At 41.6% G+C, this 16,913-nt stretch overlaps 1 protein-coding gene across 50 annotated transcripts in view; it reads left to right on the top strand.

Annotated features, from left to right (window-relative positions):
- SYNRG (synergin gamma) overlaps positions 1-16,913 on the top strand; it is a 98,129-nt gene that overhangs the window by 65,282 nt on the left and 15,934 nt on the right. For 23 of the 50 annotated variants that reach the window (XM_078373785.1, XM_078373773.1, XM_078373767.1 and 20 more), the window contains 5 exons: positions 3,294-3,887; positions 5,585-5,748; positions 6,620-6,673; positions 7,168-7,264; positions 9,755-9,903. In XM_078373785.1, coding sequence (XP_078229911.1) covers positions 3,294-3,887; positions 5,585-5,748; positions 6,620-6,673; positions 7,168-7,264; positions 9,755-9,903 — 1,058 coding nt within the window. The remainder of the gene's footprint in view (positions 1-3,293; positions 3,888-5,584; positions 5,749-6,619; positions 6,674-7,167; positions 7,265-9,754; positions 9,904-16,913) is intronic. The other 27 variants (XM_078373781.1, XM_078373778.1, XM_078373766.1 and 24 more) reach the window with 2 other exon arrangements.

Here is a 16,913-nt window from a genome sequence, read left to right as displayed (position 1 = left end):
ATTCTTTATTGCCTATAATGCCTTTTACCTGATTTTATTAGTCATTTTAGTTTTTTAAAAGACATGTTTTTGTCGCGTAATTGTATAGAAGGATCTTTCCATTGCCATAGCGATATCTTGGTTGCAGTGTTTGAACTGGAGCTATCTTTTTATTAAATTTATCATTTGCCTCTAGGAATATTGCTACCTTTTTTTTGAGACGGAGTCTTGCTCTGTTGCCAGGCCTGGAGTGCAGTGGTGCCATCTTAGCTCACTGCAACTTCTGACTCCCTGGTTCAAGTAATTCTCCTGCCTCAGCCTCCCAAGTAGCTGGGATTACAGGCATGCACCACCATACCCAGCTATTTTGTTTTGTTTCGTTTTGAGATGGAGTTTTGCTCTTGTTGCCCAGGTTAGAGTACAATGGTGCTGTCTCTGCTCACTGCAACCTCTGCCTCCCAGGTTCAAGCTGTTCTCCTGCCTCAGCCTCCTGAGTAGCTGGGATTACAGGCAGGTACCACCATGCCTGGCTAATTTTGTATTTTGAGTAGAGACGGGGTTTCTCCGTGTTCATCAGGCTGGTCTTGAACTCCCGACCTCAGGTGATCCACCCGCCTTGGCCTTCCTAAGTGCTGGGATTATAGGAATAAGCCACCATACCCAGCCTGCTACCCTTTTAATACAAGGGACTCTTGAAGCAGTTCCTAGTATAGTTACCCAAAAACACTTTTGTAGGGCCTAATAATACAAATATTTGTATTACGAACATTCTTCTGAATGTACCCCCCCAAGACTAGTCCTGTATTTAACTGCATCACTCACCCCCTGATTGAATTTCACCTCATTTGAGTCTGGACACCTTCTGATCCCTTTAAATAGTGGGGAAACAAAAACAAAAAACACTACAGCAAGAGACCAAGAAAGCTTCGGGCTAAAGGCTTTTCCATTCATTCTAAACTATAAATTTTTCACCTGAGGCCGGGCACAGTGGCTCACACCTATAATCCCAGCACTTTAGGAGGCCAAGACAGGTGGATCACCTGAGGTCATGAGTTTGACACCAGCCTGGCCAACATGGTGAAACTCTATCTCTACTAAAAATACAAATACAGGCCAGGCATGGTGGCAGACACCTGCATTCCAGCTACTCAGGAGGCTGCTGAGACAGGAGAATCACTTGAGCCCAGGAGGCGGAGGATGTGGTGAGCTGAGATCGTGCCATTGCACTCCTGCCTGGGTGACAAGTGAAATTCCATCTCAAAAAAAAAAAAAAGAATATTTTTTTCCTTCTGTTTAATAAACCACATTTGAAGTGTACCATTGTACCACAGAATTTTAAAATACGCCATCATTCTGTGAAAATGGTTTGCTTTTTGCTGGTTGGCTTTTTGTACAGCTAGTGTTTTTTGTTTTTATTATGAACTTAGTACCCCTTTCCTAACAGAGCTCAAAGAAAGAGAGATTTGGAGTATACCATTAGAAGAGCTGTGGAAATGTCAGGAGCCTCTTACGCCTCTTACTCCTCATAAAATATGCAGTGTTGCTGTAAAAGAAAGAGCAGTATTGCTGTAGGGAATAATAGACTCCCTGTCGGTTTACCTATTGACTTCATTCTGAAAATCTGGGTCACAAAACTTTGAGCGCTTTCCTTTTAAATCACATATGTGGCACAGGGAGTCTTGTCTTTGGCCTTCTTGCCTCACGTACAGTGACTGCAATGAAACTAAATGCACATCAACCTGCTTCTCTATGCCAACCTAATCAGTGTCGACTGGTTTTGCTTTTTAAAAATGAGCAAGAAACTTTTTCTCCTAGTAACACCACTAAAATGCTGAGTTGACTTTTCATTTTTGCTTTGAAAATTTACTGTAGGCCCTAAAACAGCAATTAACTGTCAAGTTGAGGCTGGTGGCACCTATGCTGAGCAGACACTAGCTATTATATATTGCTCACCAGGCGCCGAGCTGGCCTTTTACATACATGACCATGGTTGGTGGTCATAACACAGTCCTTCCAAGTACACGGTCTTCCCTCATTGTACAGATAAGCAAACTGAGGTTCAGAAATGTTGCGTCATTTACCTAGTGTCACACAAGTAGTAGGTAGCAGAGTTGAACTCAGGTCTTTCTAAATCAAAAACCTACATTCTTTCTGCTGTTTTATGCTGCCTCTTAAATTATTTAACTCTATATTAAGAATGCTTTATAGGCCGGGCGTGGTGGCTCAAGCCTGTAATCCCAGCACTTTGGGAGGCCGAGGTGGGTGGATCACGAGGTCAGGATATCGAGACCATCCTGGTCAACATGGTGAAACCCCGTCTCTACTAAAATTATATAAAAAAAAATTAGCTGGGCATGGTGGCGTGTGCCTGTAATTCCAGCTACTCCGGAGGCTGAGGCAGGAGAATTGCCTGAACCAGGAGGCAGAGATTGCGGTGAGCCGAGATCGTGCCATTGCACTCCAGCCTGGGTAACAAGAGCGAAACTCTGTCTCAAAAAAAAAAGGAAAGCTTTATAGAATCAGTCATCTGCCCCAGCATTTCTTGCTTTTTCTTCTTTCCTTTTTTTTTAAATGGGGAGTGGATACATAGTTGAAGGAAAAAGTGGAGCCCAACAGGACCCAGATCTTTTGATTCTGTTTTTTATAAAGTAGATTAGATTGGTTTTTCTTTCCTCATACTTCATCACAGCAATATGACGTCCAATTTGACCAAAATAACAACTAGGTAAGTAATTGTTTGATTAAAATCTCATATTTGGCATTGCCTGAGACAGAAATCCTACTAATTGATAATATTATGACAGAAATCCTAATAAGTGATTAAAAGATGACATTATTTGCATTTTAGTTTTGAGAAACTGTCAACTTTTAATTTGCCATGTGCATTTCACATGACCATGTTTTAAAGGCACATTTTCCAACAGTCAAGAGGAAGGGAGACATGTTTTAGGCAAAGAGTATCAGTACATTTTAAAGTTTATAAGGGAACAATTTATTAAATGACCCTAATCTTATATCAAACAGTATATACATTGGTAGATGAACCTCCTATTTTTTTTTAGTAATTTTTATAGCCAAAGAAAATGGTTCTTGGTAACTGAATGTAAATGTCAACTCAAAGCTAATATGGGGTTTTATTTTTAAGATCAGATTTTACAGCCCAGCTCCTTTCGTTTTAGTACAAACTCTAAATTTAGCTAATTTCAACGTAGTATAAAACTAATCAAATATGCTAGGCATTTTGCTTCTACAGAGTTTAGGGCATTCTGCCTAAATTGCTTGCCTCTAATTGTGGGGTCTTATTTCCCTTTCAGATATAGAGGACTTAAAATATGCTGCTTTTGGAAGCTACAGTAGCAATTTTGCAGTGAGCACACTTACAAGCTATGACTGGTCAGACAGGGATGATGCATCTCAGGGCAGAAAACTCTCTCCATTTGTCCTCTCAGCAGGAAGTGGATCCCCCTCAGCGACCTCAATTCTTCAAAAGAAAGAGACTTCATTTGGCAGTTCTGAAAACATCACCATGACATCTCTTTCCAAAGTAACGACCTTTGCAAGTGAAGATGCTCTTCCAGAGACAACCTTCCCAGCTTTTGCCAGTTTTAAAGACATGATTCCTCAGACCCCTGAGCAAAAGGAATATGAAAGCAGAGACTATAAAGATTTCACAAGACAGGACCTGCCTACAGCTGAACGAAGCCAAGAGGCCACGTGTCCCAGCCCAGCTTCCAGTGGTGCCTCTCAAGAAACCCCCAACGAATGTTCAGATGACTTTGGAGAGTTTCAAAGTGAAAAGCCCAAAATCAGCAAATTTGACTTCTTAGTAGCCACTTCACAAAGCAAAATGAAATCCAGTGAAGAAATGATCAAAAGTGAGCTGGCAACCTTTGACCTTTCTGTTCAAGGTGAGTAGCTTCCAAGGTAGATTTTACTTTTGCGGTTTTTTCCCACTGAGGTGTTAGATGTTCTTAAGACTAAAATGTTGCTCCCTGGTTTAGCAGGAAATAGATTTTCTAATCTTTGGAATCAGTGTCAATTACAGATATCTATAATAAAGATTTCCCTGAGACTGGAGTCAAAATCAGTGTCCCTCAGATAACTGCTTTATGGGCTAAAAACAAGCATAGCATGCAGGTATTGTTCATTAGCTTGTTTGGTTAGAGGTGTACTGTGTTAAAAGAGCCAGATAAATGGATTTGAGCCACTCGTAGGCACATTAGCTCTGCTCATGTTCTCTGGGCACAGGTAATGTCTTTTTTTTTTTTTTTTTTTTTTTTTTGAGAAGGAATATCATATCATTGCTCTCAGCTGGAGTGCAGTGGCACAATCTTGGCTGACTGCAACCCCTCCTGAGTAGTTGGGACTGCAGGCATGTGCCACCATGCCTGGCTAATTTTTGTATTTTTAGTAAAGATAGGTTTCACCATGTTGGCCAGGCTGGTCTCGAACTCCTGACCTCTTGATCTGCCTGCCTCAGCCTTCCAAAATGCTGGGATTACAGGTGTGAGCCACCATGCTGTGCTGACAATGTCTTTTAATCCAAAGGTTGCATTGTGGTGGCCATGGATCTGCATCCAGCCTGCATGTCACATTGACCCACACAGAAGGTTTTTAAGTGTGAAATAATTGCCAGTATTTAAAAGATACGAGATTTCCCAATCTGGACTTCTAACTTTTCTTGAGAAGTCATAATATCTGGCACTAGGAGGTCTGCACTCCCATGTGTTGACAAGCAGCTGGAGCTGAAGAGCACCACTCCCTATAGATGGGTCCTTCTCTCTCTTGCCATCATCCCCACCTCTTCCTAACTCAATGGACCTACTTCAGTTTTTTACTTTACTTGCCTGGTCTTTGAAGGCATTTAAGTTTGCCTCTTCTGCTTTAATCTTATCCTGACAGAAGGGGTTGCTATTTCAGCTGGATTCAGAGTCTGTGAAGGAGCTTAGTTGCAACTTCCTAACAAAGGACTGGAAAGCCACACAACTCTTAGATGCTCATATTTAGAAAGGTGCATTTGTGTTCCAGATGCCAGTGATTCTGCACTGAGCATTATGGAAGACTTGTGATAGATCAGAGAAGAGTCATGCTGAAAACAAGTCAGGGAAACCAAGCAAGAGAGAACTGGAAAAGATTCAGTGCGTAGCTCCCAAGAGAGAATGAATAAGAAATGTGTTTGTGGATGTCTCATGACATAAGCATCTGAACAAGAGGGTCGTGGGCAGGGCACAGTGGCTCACACCTGTAATCTCAGCACTTTGGGAGGCTGAGGTGGCAGATCACATGAGGTCAGGAGTTCGAGACCAGCCTGGCCAACACGGTGAAACCCTGTCTCTACTAAAAATAAAAATTAGCCAGGCATGGTGGTGTGCACCTGTAGTCCCAGCTACTCAGAAGGCTGAGTCAAGAAAATCGCTTGAATCTGGGAGGCAGAGGTTGCAGTGAGCTAAGATTGCACCTCTGCACTCCAGTCTGGGCCATAGTGCAAGACTCCGTCTCAAAAAAAAAAAAAAAAAAAAAAGAGGGTTGTGGTAACAAGGAAGAGACTCTGCTTGAACTAAGGTGAGTAGCCAAAACCTTTGACTGTATTATTCCTTTTTCCCAGGATCACACAAGAGGAGTTTGAGCCTTGGTGATAAAGAAATAAGCCGTTCTTCTCCTTCTCCAGCTTTGGAGCAGCCTTTCAGAGACCGTTCCAATACTCTCAATGAGAAGCCTGCGCTGCCTGTCATCCGAGACAAGTACAAAGACCTGACAGGAGAGGTGGAGGTGAGAGGAGAACTTTCTACAGGGGGTGGGTGACAGACCAGCAAGCACACAGGGCCCCAAGAAAGAATGCTGTCAGCTTTCACAAGGGGAAAATGAGGGGCAGAAAGACATGAACTATGTAATTAAAGTGAGAGAAGGGTAAGGTGTGGCATCCGCTGAAAGTAGTCGGTGACCCTAAAACCAAAATTATTCGTGGGACTTCATGAGGATGGCAGTGTTTGTAGAGTTCTTGAGCACTTAGACTTACCATCTTCATGAAATCTTAAAATAGAGGAGACAGGGAAAATACTCTGAATTTTTAATTTCTGTCTGCTGCATCTTAGTGCCACACTGCTCCTCCTGTGGCCAACACACTTCACTTCTTGTCTTTCCCTACTCCTTGTTACACCTGCATGTGTACCACGTCTTCACACACAGCATTATAACCGGGGACTGGAAAGCCAGTGGCTTAATAGCAGTTTCTGTACCAGACAGCTACATGCTGAGTGCCTTTGAAGAAAGGCTTACACTGTTACTGATGGAACAAATGAGGCAACACTCACAGAGGGAAGCTGCTGGAAAGCATGTATCTCTACCAAAAATACAAAAAGTAGCTGTATGTGGTGATGCATGCCTGTAGTCTCAGCTACTCTGGAGACTGAGGTGGGAGGATTGCCTGCATCCAGGAGGTTGAGGCTGCAGTGAGCAGAAATCACACCACTGCACTTCAGCCTGGGCAACAGAGCAAGACCCTGTCTAAAAAAAAAAAAAAAAAGATAAACTGCTTGAACTAGAGTGATTGAAAGTCTTCCAATCTCTTTGAATTGACAGTCATCAATAGAAGACTCCAGTTTTGTGTGTTTAACCCGGTTCTTTTTTATAAAATTCACAGGAAAATGAGAGATATGCATATGAATGGCAGAGGTGCCTGGGGAGTGCCCTGGATGTGAGTAGGTCACTTTTGCATTCACACATATGTAAATGCTCTCCTGTGCAATTTTGCCTTCTTGGTTCATTTGAATGGACAGAGGCAAACTTCAGGAGAGCCTTTCTTGGGTGTTCTTGGGCAAAGTGAAACTTTGGAAGTCATACATCTTAGGTGAGGCTTCCTTCACACGTAAAATAGCAGACTGGCTCATTTGTCAGTTGTCCCCTCATCTGTCATCATGTTTAAGAAATAACAAAGTGATATCATTAACTCTGCCTAAATCAAAATAATATTTAAAGAACCTGTCTTTTCTCTTCCAAAGAAATGGAGGATTGTTTCTTCAAGGATAAAATTAAATTCTCAGGTTTGTTTTAGCATAGTCGTATACACACATCAATCAGTCATGCTTTTTCACATCTCCTGGCTTTTTGGTTGGGTTTTCTACTAATAGTCAATTGATTTGCGATGACTTTTCTCAGTTGTGTAAGGTGATGTGATTTCATTTCTTGTAGGTCATTAAGAAGGCAAATGATACCTTAAATGGAATCAGTAGTAGTTCTGTTTGCACAGAAGTAATTCAGTCAGCACAAGGCATGGAATATTTATTAGGTATGTTCTTTTATATTTTACTATTAAAAATCATGGCACTTTGCATTATTTTCAGTTTCCCTTTAATTATTTTAAGCTGGATCTCTAAAGTTACATATGACTTCAGTAAGAAGTGGGTACGACTGCATTTGTGGGTACAACACTTAAGTCACAGGGAGTAAACTATTTAACGTAAAAAAGTCTCTATTGGCTAAGTTTCCTAGTCCTTGTTATATACATAATAGCAAAAATGTAAAATTATATCTGTATTAACTGGTTTATCAAAGAATCTGAACTACCGATGCACTAAAATCAAATCATTTTGTCTCCCATCAGTACCTTACCATACTCTGTATTCTTCCCCTATACCGCTTCATGACATCATGGATTGCTGAACTTCCTGGCCATCTGCAGCAGTTAGATATGTCAGTCCAACTTGAAATGGTAGCCTCTGCCCACTTCGATGATCCTCCCTTCCCCTAGCTCAGGCTTGGCCCATGGCCAAGGCCACACACACTGTACCCTAATCTTTTTCAAATCTTTACTCAATGTCAGTTTCTGCGTGAAATCTTCCCTAGCATCCATTTCTCCAAAGTATATCCTCTCTCCCCACCCCGGCACTTCCAATCCCATTCTCTGCTGGATTTTCTCCTTAGCCCTGTTACCTTTAATTTCTGACATATGTTACTTATTATTTTTTTCTTTCTTTTTTTTTGAGACAAAGTCTCACTCTGTTGGCCAGGTTGGAGTGCAGTGGTGCAATCTCGGCTCACTGCAACCTCCACCTCCTGGGTTTAGGTGATCTCGTGCCTCAGCCTCCCAAGTAGCTAGAATTATAGATGCCCACCACCATGCCCAGCTAATTTTTGTATTTTTAATAGAGACTGGATTTCACCATGTTGGCCAAACTAGTCTCAAACTCCTGACCTCAGGTGATCCACCCATCTCAGCCTCCCAAAGTGCTGGGATTACAGGCGTGAGCCATTGTGCCCAGCATTTTTTTATTTTGTTTTGTTTTTAAGACAGGGCCACACTCTGCCACCCAGGTTGGAGTACAGTGTTATGATCACAACTCGCTGCAGTGTCCGCCTCCCAGGGTCAAGTAGTCCTCCCACCTCAGCCTCCCAAGTAGCTGGGACTATAGGCGCACACCACCACACACCTAATTAATTTTTGTATTTTTTTTGTAGAGACCGGTTTTCGCCATGTTGCCTAGTCTGGTCTCGAACTCCTGAGCTCAAGTGACCCACTCACCTCGGCCTCCCAAAGTGCTGGGATCACAGGCGTGAGCCACTGTGCCTAGCTACTTGTTTTTACTCTCTGTCTCCCTTCATTAGAATGAACCTCCAAGAAGCCAAGGATTTTGGTCTGTTTTGTTCACTAGTGTGTCCCCAACACCTAACCTAGTGTCTGGCACACAGTTGGCACTCGAAACTGTTCACTGGATGAGTGGAGAGTGAAGGGATGTTGCCTCTGCCTTACTCCTGCCACCTCATTCGGGGTCATCTTTTCCTGTTCAAACAGGCACAGTTCTGCATAAGCAGATGCCCACCAGGAAATGTGGCACCTGTCTTTTCTTCTAGTGTCCTTGTATCTGTGGAAGATTCTCTTAGAAGCCCCCTCACTTGGCTTAGGGTGGGCAGTGATTTCTGCCTCTCCCTTGGGGAAAGAAGAAGAAAAGCAGTAGTGCTGTACACAGGGCTGCTGATAGGCCACTCTGAAGATCCCCTAGAATTCTTTCAGTGTTCACCTAGAGAGGCCAGGGTCATGTGTTTGGTGACTGTCACATTGCAGGTTAGTGGCTGTCCTTAGAAGGTAGAGGTACTTAGCACCTTTCATCCTTGCTTAAGGGGTTCAACCACTATTGAGAGACCACAGGAAAAGAACTGCTCTGTGTCCTGTTAATGTATAAAAGATAAGTGAAGTCAAAGTGTTTGTAAGATGTTGGGATTCAGAGAGGTGAGATGTTTCTTAATTACTTTGTGATGCTGTTAACATTTAGATTCTCTTACATTTTTACTATCCCCATTTTCAGCCAGTTTATTGGGATTTCCCAGATTCAAACAGATGGACTCATAAATAAACCTCCCAAAAAACAAAAGCTTATAACTTGCATATTGCCTGTCATTCTTCAAGCACTGTTCTAAGCCTTTTACCATATTAACCTGTTTAATCCTCTCAACCATCCTTTGAGGAGGTACTGTTATCATCCCAACTTCACAGATGAGGAAACTGAAGTACAGAGAGGTTACATGACTTGCCTAAGGTTATGTAGCTAGTAAGAGGCATAGCCGGGGTTTGAACCCAGACAGTGCAGCTTTAGAGTCTGTGCTCTTACCAGCGAGCTATACAGCAGCATTGAGAGGTGGATTGGTCCCAAAGAATAGTAAGTACACCACTGTCCATATAATACCCCTTGTTTCTAACAAACACCAGCAAGCAGTAATGCCTCCCTGTCTGGTTCCTCTCTGTCTCCACTGCCAACACTCTCTGCTCTCTCATTCCCCCCAGGTGTTGTTGAAGTGTACAGGGTAACCAAGCGTGTGGAGCTGGGGATAAAAGCCACTGCAGTATGCAGTGAGAAACTGCAGCAGTTGCTGAAGGACATCGATAAAGTATGGAACAACCTAATCGGCTTCATGTCACTCGCCACACTCACAGTAAGCCTATGAGACAACTCAGCAGTTGCTTTCCTTTCCAGAAACCTAAGTTGTAAAGCAGAGTGTATATTCCTTTGATGGTACTGACTGGAGGCTGAAGGTGCCAACTGGAGCACGTTATATTTGAGGAGGAGGGAGATCACAGGTGTGTGGTCAGTTGAACAGGACCAGGTGGGCTTCTGATCTCTCCAAGATCCAACCTCAGGAAAAAAAGAGAATAGGAAAACATTCACTCAAAGATGCAATTAAAAAAAAACATTCACTCTATACCTTTCTTAATTCACATAATAAATGCAAGATTTGCAAAGCATTGGTTTGAGATGACTCCCTTTGCACTTCTAGTTATTTATGTCCCCATGTTTCCTTTCAGAAAGCTACGTGATACCTCATGTTGCCGTTCTGTAGTTAGTTTAGCCCTTTTTACTTTTTTAGGTTATTTGGTTGTCTTAATTTTTCCCTGTTATGAGAAGTTCTATTCTAAATAGACAAATAATTTTGTGGGGATGTAGTTCCTCCAAGTGGACTAGGAGGTCAGTGTGTGTGTCTGCACACATGCGTTCATGCATATGTAGCTGTTGTTACATTTATTAGAAGGCTTTCCAAATAGCTTGTACTGGTCACAGTGCTGCCAGAAATATATAAGTACATGGATACATTTCTCTACATTATATCCTATCAGTTTCTTAATTTAACAAGCATGCAGTTATTCTGTAAGGTGTTTTTTACATTTTTAAAAAAATCTTGAGAGGCTTGACAGTGTTCCAAATGACAATTTACTGTTTCTTTTTCCTTTGTGTATAAACAGATTGGACTCTTTTGACCATTTGAGCATTTATTCCTTGGAATATGATGATTGACCTTATATATTTCATATTTGTAATAGATTTATATGCATATATATAAGCTTGTAAACTTTTATCATCTTTTTTCCTCCTCTGTTACCATACCTTTTTTACATTTCATTGGGCAAAACTCTTTTATTTTTATATATTCATACCTATTCAATTTGTCTCTGATGATATCCTTTATTTCACAATAGTCAAAAGTTTATCTTCCTTCCACAGCTGGAATAAATATGCTATTCCATTTTTTTTTTTTTTAAACATGGAACTCTGTTACCCATCTGAATGGGATTGCAGCTATGTGGGAGGAAGCAGTTTTAATTTTCTGAACTGATAGCCAGGTGGATACCAGCTACCCCAGCAACATGTCTTCCGCGGTACATCCTCACCATTGTTGTATTGCTTCTGGTTTGTAATATTAAAGCCTTTAAGAGTTTCCATAATTTCCGAAACTTTCTTGTTCCCTTGAATCATTTCTCATTTTCTAACCTAAAATCATATGTAGATAATTATTTTTTAAAAAAATACTATTCTGGCAAATGAAGTAAGAAATGAGGTATGAATATTTGAAGAAAGAGATAAAATTATGTTTACTTGGTGATAATGAAATTCTTTTAAAAATTTAAATTCAACCAGCCGGGTGTGGTGGCTCACACCTGTCATCCCAGCACTCTGGGGAGGCTGAGGCAGGCGGATCACTTCAGCCCAGGAGTTTGAGACCAGCCCGGGCAATGTGGCGAAACCCTGTCTCTACCAAAATTACAAAAATTAACCAGTCTCAGAACCTGGACTCTAAATAAATAAATAAGTAGATTAAAAAATTTTTTTTAATCTAAATTCAATATAAATTTAAATGTATCTCATTTGTCATAAATTCATAGCAATCCTACATATTAATAGTAGTTAGAAATTATGATGAAATTGGGCTGGGCATGGTGGCTCATGCCTGTATTTCAGCACTGTGGGAGGCCAAAGAGGGCAGATCAATTAAGGGCAGGAGTTTGAGACCAGCCTGGCCAACATGGTGAAACTCCATCTCTACTAAAAATACAAAAAAAAAATTAGCTGGCCATGGTAGCAGGTGCCTGTAATCCAGCTACTCAGGAGGCTGAGGCAGGAGAATTGCTTGAACCTGGAACCCAGGAAACAGAGGTTGCAGTGAGCCAAGATCATGCCACTGCACTTCAGTCTTAGTGACAAGACCGGAGTGTGGCAAGACTCTGTCTCAAAAGAAAAGAAAACATAATGAAATTAGAAACCTTGTGTTTTTTGTTATAAAATATAATGAAGTTAGAAATTTTAAAAAAAATTATTAACTAATTCAAGCCCTCATCACATTTGAACTTCTGACCTCGTAGGTAGGGTGACTAGATCCATTTTTTTTTTTTTTTATCCCTTACAAATCTATTCTGCACACCTCAACCAGACTGTTCTTCTAAAATACAAATTTGATCACGTCATTTAAATCCCATTTAAAATCCTACAGTGGACTCTCCATGGTCTTTAGGATCAACTTCAAACTTTTAAGCTCGGTATAGATCTCTTCTATCCCTCAGATCACCATGGCCTCTCTTTCTGTTAAGCTGCTTTTCCCTCTGCAATCTGCGTCATTTTCCCCAGAAGCCATTCCAAGAGTCCTTTGGTCCAAATTAGATGCCTTGCGTGGGTGTGTCCATAGCACATTTCTCTCTCATTTCTCATAGCATGTACCATGCTTGTTGATAATGGTGTGTTTACTCGTCGCTTGCCCACTAGCTTGGCAGCTCCTTAAAAGTAGGGCTGTGTCCTTTAGTTTTTCATTAGTGCTCTAATGCAGTGTTTGGTGAGACTTTCTACTTTTTGTTTTATAGTTTTTTTAACCTTCCAATTTATTAACCAGACACCATACATTTTTGTACTTCATCATTTTAATAACTGGTTTAAATTTTTTAAATAAATGGATAAGGGAAATGAAAGGGAAAATGAAAGGGAAGCTATAATAAGCCAGGAATGAAGTTTAGTGCATTAAAATGTGTGCTTTTAAAGTGCTTGCATTTGTTAATGGCAGGCTGTATCATTGATTTACACTTTCTAGGAATTGATGTAAAGACAATATAATCAGTTCCATGACTCAGTGTGTTTATAGCATAAAACAAACTCAGCACTCAGGAGAAGCATAGTTATTCTTGCTACTAATATCATTTATTTTATTTGAAATAGAGCCTCATTCTGTTGCCCAGGCTGGAGTGCAGTGGTGCAATCTCAGCTCACTGCAACCTCTACCTCCCGAGTTGAAGCGATTCTCATGCCTCACCCTACTGAGTTACTGGGATTGCAGGCATGTGCCACCATATCCAGCTAACTTTTGTATTTTTAGTAGAGACAGAGTCTCGCCATATTGACCAGGCTGGTGTTGAACGCCTGGATTCAAGTGATCCACCCTCCTTGGCCTACCAAAACGTTGGGATTACAGGCATGAGCCACTGAGCCTGGCCTTGATACTAATATCAGAAAGAAATTTCTTCTGTGGGTTCTTATAAAGAGGAAACTAATATAATCAACACTGTCTTCAGAAAAAAATCCTTTCAGTAAATAAAGCAACAGGTTTCCTTGAGTAGTTTCTTATTACATCTCTCAATATAGGCCAAATGACATAACTTTAAAGTATGAGTAAAAGTCATTTTAAGTGTGGAAAAAATAGATTAAATTGTAAACTAGGAGATGTAGTAGTGCATCCTGATGGCAGGCTCATGTCTTTGCTCTGTAAAGGAAGTATACAAATCAATGAGAAATATACCAACATTCAGTAACGTATGAGCAAAAACGTGAAGTGATTCATAAAAGGGAAGGTACAATTAGTAAACATAAGTTCAAATCAAAACAAGGTGTCATTTTTTACCTACTAATATTTTTTAAGACATCTCACTCTGCTGCCCAGCCTGGAGTGCAATAGCGTGATCTTGGCTCACTGCAACCTCTGCCTCCCAGGTTCAAGTGATTCTTATGCCTCAGCCTCCCAAGTAGCTGGTACTATAGGCGTGCACCACCACGGACCCAGCTAGTTTTTGTATTTTTAGTAGAGATGGGGTTTCACCCTGTTAGCCAGGTTGGTCTCAAACTCCTGGCCTCAAGCGATCTACCCACCTCTGCCTCCCAAAGTGCTAGAATTACAGGTGTGAGCCACCATGCCCAGCCTGCCTACTTATTAAGCCCAATTTTTGTGTGGTCTGTTTATTTGAATACTAATAGTGTTGATGTGGTAAAATATGAACTATACCATAGGGTGGAATCACCTATGGAAAGAGAAGTTTGGCACCAGGCTTTCCTCCTGACTGTAAACTTGAAGACAGAGATCAAGACTGCACTTGTTCATCTTTTCTTCTTTATCTGAGCACAGTGCCGGGAACTTTGTACACATTCAGTAAACAGTAAAAGTTGAATAAATTAAAGGACTTAATATGCACTCAGAGTAGTTGACTCAATTCCACTTCTGAGAAAATGTCCTAAGGCAGCGATTCTAAATATGAATTCACAGAAAGAAGCAAGCTAAGTGCACAAAGTTGTTCTTTGTAAAAGTGAAAAATCAGAAACAACCTGAAAGTCCAAACCTAGAGGATTGGTTAAGTAAATTATGATGAATCTTCACCCCAGAATCTTATGCAACCATTTTGTAAAGGAGCACCAAGTTTGAATGACAGAACTATTACTACAGGGCTTGAAGGACATCTGCCAAATGATACTAAGGATATGTTTGGGTGATGAAACTCTGGATTTTTTTTTAGACAGGGTCTCCCTCCGCCACCCAGACTGGAGTACAGTGGTGTGATCACAGCTCACTACAGCCTTGACCTCCTGGGCTCAAGCAGTTCTCCCACCTCAGCCTCCTAAGTAGCCAGGATCACTGGTGCATGCCACCAAGCCCAGCTAATGTTTTTGTATGTTTTGAAAAGACAGGGTTTTGTGCTGTGTTGCTCGGGCTGGTCTCAGACTCCTTAGGCTCAAGGAATCCATTCACCTTGGCCTCCCAAAGTGCTGGGATTACAGGCATGAGCCACTGTGCCCAGCCACAACACTGGATTTTTAAATATTCTTTTGTTTTTTTCAACTTTCTTTAGATAGCATTTGTTGCATTTATAATGGAAAAATAAGTGTTTTTACTCTGGTAGGAGAAATGTATTGTTACCCTTCATTCACTTGCACAAACCCTTGCCTATAAATACCCTTGTTACCCTTGCCCATTGCTCCTTTCAGTTGTTATGATAGGTTGATAACCTGTTTTATTTGAGAATAAAATTCTCAAAACTGAATTTTATTTATTTACCTTTTTATTCATTGTTTAGAGAGAGACAGGGTCTCACATTGTCAGGCTGGAGTGCAATGGCACGATCACTGCCCACTACAGCCTTGAACTCCCAGGCTCAAGTGATCCTTCCTCCTCAACCTCCCATAGCTGGGACTACAGGCATGCACCACCACACCTGCCTTGGTAGGAATGGGGTCTCACTGTGTTGCCCAGGCTGGTCTCAAACTTCTGGCCTCCAGCGATCTTCCCACCTCAACCTCCCAAAGGGCTGGGATTACAGGTGTGAGCCACCACACCCGGACTACTTTAGGGATTTTAATTGCAGTAAATTTGCCTAGCAGCCTGACATCGTTACCCTGCCATCATCCTCTCCTGTAGCAGGGGAGAATCATGCCCAAGCTACCAGACATCTTCTATCCTAAGGAGGACTATAGTACCACACATCACTACCCACAAAAGGCAGCTGAATCAGAAAACTGCAAACCAAAGAAGCTGGGGAGAAGGAATGGGGGTAGTTTACTACTTATCCTCTATTTCTGTATTTACATTCAGAGGCAGAATTCTTGCATCTGAATGAGAGTCAAGTTCGTTCCCTAATGGATTGGTTAACTGTTGTGATGACTAATACAAGGAACTTGGGAGAAAGAGTTTGCTGCAGTCCTCCAATTTTCTTTGAGCTTCTGGAATTCAGTTCATTATCCTCTGGATCAGAGAAATGCATTCAACTCTGCGTTTACTTTCTGAGCTCCAGCTACTAATGAAGTAGGTTGGCTAGAGATGTGTGCTGAGGGTGCCTGTGAATCTGGGGTAGAGAAGGATGTGTTACCAGTTGTGAACCTGAGATCAGCATGTGTCTGTGTCCTTCCTAATTCCCACCTTCTGCTTCCTGACCTTGTCCTAATATGGGGCAGGTTAGCCTGAATATCATCATAAGAGTAGATAATTTTATTCTCCCCTTTTACAGATGAAGAAACTGAAGCAGAGATGCTGGTGAGGCCTGGGTTCTTTCTGAAAATTAGAAGTCTACTTTCTCAACCTCTATTCTTTATGACCCCTTTGAGATGGACAAGTTGGGTGGGTAAAACCAGAGAGGTGTACTAAAGCTTTTGTCAGGAGAGTGGGGTGATTTTAGCACCAAAGGTTAATGAGTTCAAACACGAGGAGTCTTTTCTGACAGCAACTTGTTATAAACAGTCAAATTCTTTGCTGGACATTTCCCTTGTATATATATCCCAGGACTGTAGAGTAACTTCAAAGTTTCCTTCTTTACATTTAGATTTGATGGTTCTTTGTTTTGTTTGGCAGTCAGTTATTGCAATTAACACTGAAAACTAGATTTCTATACAAACCTCCAAATCAGCCACTCATCTCTTCTCTCCCAGTGCTGCTGGAAAAGATGACTGTGATGACAAAGCATCTCTCTCCTTGCCATGATCTCATAGAAGAAAAGATCACAGAGACCAGGCATACTTGCCAAGCTTGTGAATTTGGAGGAAGGGGTGATTCCTGGGTTGCTGCCGTGTGTTTACTTCTTGAGGTAGCTCCTCTCACCAGGTGAAGTGCAAGCCAGTTTCATTTTTGTGCATCTTCCCAAGCTCCTGTGGCTACAGGCTTGCTGCATCTGTTCATGAGCACAAGGGCTCACCTTCTAAATGCTCAACAACCCTCCAGACCATTTTTTTGGGGGGGTAAAATATATATACAGGGCCAGGCGTGGTGGCTCACGCCGGTAATCCCAGCACTTTGGGAGGCTGAGGCAGGTGTATCAGGAGGTTGGGAGTTCAAGACCAACCTGGCCAACATAGTGTCTACTAAAAAAAAATACAAAAAAATTAGCCAGGCCTGGTGGTGGGCACCTGTAATCCAAGCTACTCAGGAGACTGAGG

Source organism: Callithrix jacchus, chromosome 5 (genome assembly GCF_049354715.1).
Source record: "Callithrix jacchus isolate 240 chromosome 5, calJac240_pri, whole genome shotgun sequence".
In the NCBI taxonomy this organism is placed as follows: Eukaryota; Metazoa; Chordata; class Mammalia; order Primates; family Cebidae; genus Callithrix; species Callithrix jacchus.
The sequence above is the reverse complement of the archived record's forward strand: the minus strand, read 5'-3'. Positions and strand labels throughout refer to the sequence as shown.